At 39.2% G+C, this 6,000-nt stretch overlaps 1 protein-coding gene across 2 annotated transcripts in view; it reads left to right on the top strand.

Annotated features, from left to right (window-relative positions):
• The first annotated feature begins 525 nt into the window (after positions 1-525).
• The window catches only part of LOC136333574 (sperm-associated acrosin inhibitor-like), a 28,851-nt gene continuing 23,376 nt past the window's right edge, over positions 526-6,000 (top strand). For both annotated transcript variants that reach the window (XM_066272912.1, XM_066272913.1), the window contains exons 1-3: positions 526-659; positions 1,262-1,349; positions 1,924-1,961. In XM_066272912.1, the coding sequence (XP_066129009.1) occupies positions 1,280-1,349; positions 1,924-1,961 (108 nt within the window). In that variant the 5' untranslated portion in view covers positions 526-659; positions 1,262-1,279. The remainder of the gene's footprint in view (positions 660-1,261; positions 1,350-1,923; positions 1,962-6,000) is intronic.

Genomic DNA, 6,000 nt, shown 5'->3' with positions numbered 1-6,000 from the left:
AGTAATTTCCCTTAAACGTAAAAGTTCTGGTAAGACAAGTGGGGTGCTGAGGGAATACTGTTCCAGAGGACGTTCTGGGGCTCTAGCCCAGTCACTCTCCACGGCAGCTGCATGTTACGAGCACTTTACAAACTTTTAAATGATACCAGTTACTATGATCTCACACAAAATTGAATCACAGCCTTGGGGGTAAAAATATGGGTACTGGTAATTTCACCAAGTTCTCCAGGTTGTTCTCATAGCTATCTACATTTGAAAACTACTGAAGTACAAGACACATTTGAAAGTTGTAGTTTCTGGAGTTCTTTTCGAGGCTTTTTTCTTTCTCCTAAACAGCTCTCTTGCTTAGAAAGGTGTCATGTCTTCCCTAGTTTAGGACCTATAAACAACTTATCGTTTTCTCCCCTCCCCATTCATTTGTGCCTGTGATGAAACTGCCTGTGCTCTAAACTTCCTGCTGTAGGAACAGCTTTGATGACCTGTGTGTGTGGCAACTTCCCTGTCACTGCCAGGACATGACATGTGATCCCTCTGGGTCTTATCTCCCCTTGCTTTCCTTCCCTTGATATTTAAAAACACACTATTCAATAGAGTGGAGGTAGCTGAAGAAGCAAGCATAAACAAGACAGTCACAGTCTCCCTCTGTATTGCATCTTGAGGTGAGTAATTTGGGGCATAAATTATTGTGATTTTTTTGTATAGTTTTGCTATGAAGACTGCTCTAGCTCTGGCCCTTCTAGAAATACTGCTCCTGGTTCTCTGAAGGATAAATTGAGCATTCAGAACTGCATGTACTTTTTTATTAATTAGTTTTGTAAAATTGAATGTATTGAGGTACAGGTTGAAGTGTGAAAAACAACAAAACATCACCTGCACAGTGCATCGTGTGCCCATCTTCTCAAATAAACTCTCTGCTGTCCCCATTTCCCACCATTTGCCCATCTCCCCCTGTCCCCACCCCCTTTCCCTCTGGCTATCACCACACTGTTGTCTGTGTCTATCCTTAAATGCTACACAGAAGATAGTTCACATGACCCTTTTTTTCTCAATATGTACTGTGCATCAAGCTTACTCATCTATTGATTTCGTGGGGGAGGAGTAAAGGGAACAGTCTTCCTTAATAAAAAGTTTAATAACTCAGGAGTTATAGTTGTTCTTTCTCAAACTGGAATGTCCAGAAAGTGGTCTCTCTAGTTCTGTTCACTGAACATTTTATGGGGCTTGTCATAAACCCTCTGGTTTCCTTACCACTTTCTTCAAGGGTGACTTGGGAGAGCAAATGGCTACCTTCTCAATGTGTATCCAAGTCAGCTTTCTGATCATCATGTTGGCATTTCCTCTTTTCTCTGGTGAGTATATTTTCCAATCATGGGAAGATTTGGTGTCATTGGAAACAAAATTTTTTTTTCATTTCTTTTAGCATTCTTGAATTGAGAAACCTAGCTAGAGAATAGTGCAAATTCCCTCATTCACATCTCTAGGGACCATTAATCAACCTTAGAACTAAGAGTGTTTATTACCTTAATTGTGAGGCAACAGCATGGACATCAGAAACATTATTGAAAATAATGAGTCTCAGTCAATTCCCTTTGTATTAGAATAATGTTAGCAAGTTATTATCTTTCATAACCTTCAGTTTCACCATCTACAAAATGTTGGTACTAAAGCAAATGATATCTTCCATGAAGGTGTTGTGTAGTTTAAGAAATACAATGATTTTTGAGACAAAGTTAGGTCTACTGTAGTAATCAGCATTGTTCACAGTTTTGGTCATTGGACTTTCCTATCCACAGTCAGTGTCAAAGAAGGCTCACTAATGCCATGTTGTTTCCTCATTGAAGGAACTGCATCCGTGTCTTCTCACAACATATGTGGAAATGTCATTGGCTGTACCAAGTTATTAAATGTCTTTTATCTGTACAGGAACTAACTCGGCTGAAATCTCTGATATTACAAAGCCAGTAAGTTACTTCAAACTTATAAGAAATTGGAAATATTTCATTCTTGTAAAATAGAGTAAAATTATAAGGTAAAGTGCTTCCAACAAAAATGATATGTTACAAAGTAAAATCCCAAATTATTAACCTCCCTGTAGAAAATATAGAAATTACAGCAATGCAGAACCATACTTATTCATGCCTATCTTATTCCTTTTTACGAGCCGTACTGTGTACTTTTGGGAAGTACACGAGATAACACAGTCTTTTACGTTTCAGTATTTAAATGTTCACTGCCCTAAAATTCTCTATTCCACCTATTCATCACTCCATCTTCCCGCTCACCTGGCAACCACTGATCTTTATACTTTGTCCTTAGTTTTTCCTTCTCCAGAATATCGTATAGTTGGAAAGGTATAGTATGTAGACTTTTCAGATTGGCTTCATTCATTTAATAATATACCTTAAAGTTGTTCATGTCATTTCATGGCTTGATAGCTCTTTTCTTTTTAGAATTAATTAAAATTATGCTTGGTGTTCTCTGAGCTTCCTGGATCTGTGGTTTGGTGTCTGACATTAATTTGGAAACATTCTCAGTCATCATTGTTACAAATATTTCTTGTTCCCTTCTCTCTTTTTCCTTCCTCTGGTATTCCCATTATGTATGTTACAGCTTTTCTAGTTGTCCCATAGCTATTAGATTTTCTTCCCTTCTTTTTAGCCTTTTTCATATTACTTTTCAGTTTTTGAGGTTTTTCCTGAAATATCTTCTAGCACAGAGATTCCTTCCACAGCCATGTCCAATTACTAATACGTCCATCAAAGACAGTCCTCATGTATGTTACAATATTATTTATCTGTGGTATTTCTTTTTGGTCCTGAGAACTCTCATCTCTCTGCTTACACTGTCCTCCTACTTTTGATTCTGTCTACTTTATCCATTAGAATCTTAGCACAGTTGTTTTAAATACCTGGTCTTATTATTCCAACATCCCTGCCACAGTCTGGTTCTGATGCCTGCTCTGTCTCTTCAATTATGTCTTTTTGCTTTTTAGTATGTTTTGTAATGTTTTTGCTATGGGTGAACATAATGTACCAGGTAAAGGAACTACTGTAAACAGACCTCTAGTAACTTTATGATAAGGTGTGGGGCAAGGGGAAACATTCTATTGTCTGATGATTAGGTCTCAGTCGTTTAGTGAGCCTGAGCCTCTGGACTGGGAACCTCACACATACGTTTTAGTTTGTATCTCCTCCCTGAGGTGGGACTGAATTGCTAGAGTGGACTGGAGTTGAGTACTTCCCTTCTCTCAGGTCAGTTAGGCTCTGACAGTACCCCAGTAGGTTAGGTTTCAGTAAAGTTTATCCTGATAAAAAAACAGGTTAAAAAATAAATTCAATAAGAAAATTTTTAAAAAATGCATTGGTATCCACAGCCTTGCTAACATAATGTGCTATTAAGGTTTTCAAATTTGATCTGATTTTTCTATGAAAGTATAAGTTTTATTTGTATATTTCTAATTATATTTAAAATTGAATATTTTTTGCATATTTATACTTTCTAATTTTTTATAATTTATATTATAACTTGTTATAGTGTTTGTTTGTCATGCAGATTTAATATTTATTTCTGTAACACTTTTGCTTTAACTTATATTTCTTTCCTGAACTCAATCTTGTTGTTCTATACATTAAAAATAAAATAAGTTTCACTCCTAGAGTTTGACTTTTGATTCAAGGAATCAACACATCCCAGATGTTTGCTAGAGGCTACTGATTATACTATGTTTTCAGTGCTGCATTCAGGTTTTCTTCTGCTTCCAGGTTTTGTATTTTAGAAGCTAGGAGGCTTCGGCTACAGGTATATGATTCTCAATTTTTCTTTCTTTTTATAGAAGTTCTGTATAAAGGAAGATGACTTTGTGTCATATATTTGAGTGAACACAGTTGGCTCTTGCTCTAGGTTTGTTTAGTGTTTCTGGTGAAAGAGTGCCCTATTGTGTCCACAGAAAAATTCTGGTTCCTTTATGAGGTGGTGTGTGTGTGTGTTTTATCTATCTATCTATCTGTCTATCTATCTATCTATACACACACACACACACACACACACACACACACACACACACACCCCGTTTGGTTCTCTTTTGTATTGCATTATTTTGAAGGCCCCCACGTGTTTTTTACTTTCACTATCTTATCTCTAAGATGTCAGGTCTCAATATGACTCCCCCCACTTTTTGACTTTCTACTCACTGAATAGTAATGACTATCCCCATTCATTCTAACTAAAACATTTACTTTCAAATCCACACCTATTCACACTGTATCAAAACTATATATAAATACAAAGAGGTGATATTAATAGTCACCAGAGAAAAAAGAAATAATTACCTACAAAAACACTGAAAGTAGATAGTTATCAGACTCCTGAATTTGAACAATGGAAGACATTGTCAGTCTTAACAAAGATCCCAAAATCCTAAATAAAAACTTCATATGTAGATTGACCTGTGGTGGCACCATGGTGAAGCATCGTCCTAGCATGCTGAGATCATTGGTTCTCATCTCATGGTTGCCTGGCCAAAACATATATAGCAGGGGTCAGGAAACTATGGCTCGCAAGCCAGATGTGGCTATTTTGACGGCTGTATCTGGCTCACAGACAAATCTTTGATAAAAAAAAATAACTTTAAAAATATAAAATATTTTCATGTATTACAATCCATTCATTTCCTACCGCTCATGTTCATGGTTGCCGATGGCTAGAGCCAATCACAGCTGTCCTTTCGGACAACACCAAATTTTTATTGTATAATGTTTAATGTACACAGGTCGTTGTATGGCTCTCATAAAATTACATATTAAAATATGTGGCGTTCATGGCTCTCTCAGCCAAAAAGGTTCCTGACCCCGGACATATAAGAAGTAACAGCCTGCTTGACCAGGAAGTTGCGCAGTAGAGAGAGCATCGGACTGGAATGCAGAGGACTCAGGTTCGAAAATCCAAGGTCTCCCTCTCAAGCGCCAGCTCATCCAGCTTGAGAGTGACCTCCCCAGCTTGAGTGTGGGGTCACTGGCTTGAGCGTGGGATCATACATATGACCCAATGGTCGCAGGCTTGAACCAAGAGATCGCTGGCTTAAAGCCCAACTTCAGTGGCTTGAGCCCATGATCACTGGCTTGAGCTAGGGGCATAGCTCTTTGTAGCCAAGGCACATATGAGAAAGAAATCAATAAATAACTAAGGAAACAAAGGAGCTGCAACGAAGAACTGATGCTTCTCATCTCTCTCCCTTCTTGTCTGTGTGTCCCTGTCTCTCTCTCTGCCTCCTCTCTGACTCTGTCACAAAAAATAAAAAGAGAAAGAAGCTACTGCCAGACCAGGTGGTGATGCAGTGGACAGAGCTTTGGATGGGGTACAGAGGACCTGGCTTGAGCACGGATGGGCTCATCTAGCTTGAGCATGGGCTGACCAGCTTGAGCATGTGGTTGCTAGCTTGAAAATGGGATCATAGACATGATACCATGGTTGCTGGCTTGAGCCCAAGGTCGCTGGCTTGAGCAAGGGGTCACTTCCTCTGCTATAGCTCCCAGGTCAAGGCACATATGAGAAAGTAACCAATGAACAGTTAAGGGGCCGAAACAGAGAGTTGATACTTCCCATGCCTCTCCCTTCCTATCTGCCTGACCCTATCTGTCCCTCTCTCTGTCTCTGTTTTTCTTGCTAAAAAAATAAAAAAGCAACTACAAGTTGATGCTTCCAGCTCCTCACACCCCCGTTTCTCACTCTTTCTCTCTCTTCTCTCTCTCTTAAGTCATAACTAAAATAAAATTGGTATGGAAAGCATAGCAGTGTATAAAAATACAGCCAAATTAGGCCCTGGCCGGTTGGCTCAGTGGTAGAGCATCGTCCTGGCGTGTGGGAGCCCTGGGTTCAATTCCTGGCCAGGACACACAGGAGAAGCGCCCATCTGCTTCTCCACCCCTCCCCCTCTCCTTCCTCTCTGTCTCTCTCTTCCCCTCCTGCAGCCAAGGTTCCATTGGAGCAAAGTTTGCCTAGGCG

This window comes from Saccopteryx bilineata, chromosome 4 (genome assembly GCF_036850765.1).
Source record: "Saccopteryx bilineata isolate mSacBil1 chromosome 4, mSacBil1_pri_phased_curated, whole genome shotgun sequence".
Lineage (NCBI taxonomy): Eukaryota > Metazoa > Chordata > Mammalia > Chiroptera > Emballonuridae > Saccopteryx > Saccopteryx bilineata.
Note: the sequence above shows the minus strand (reverse complement) of the source record. Positions and strands in the feature narration are given on the sequence as shown.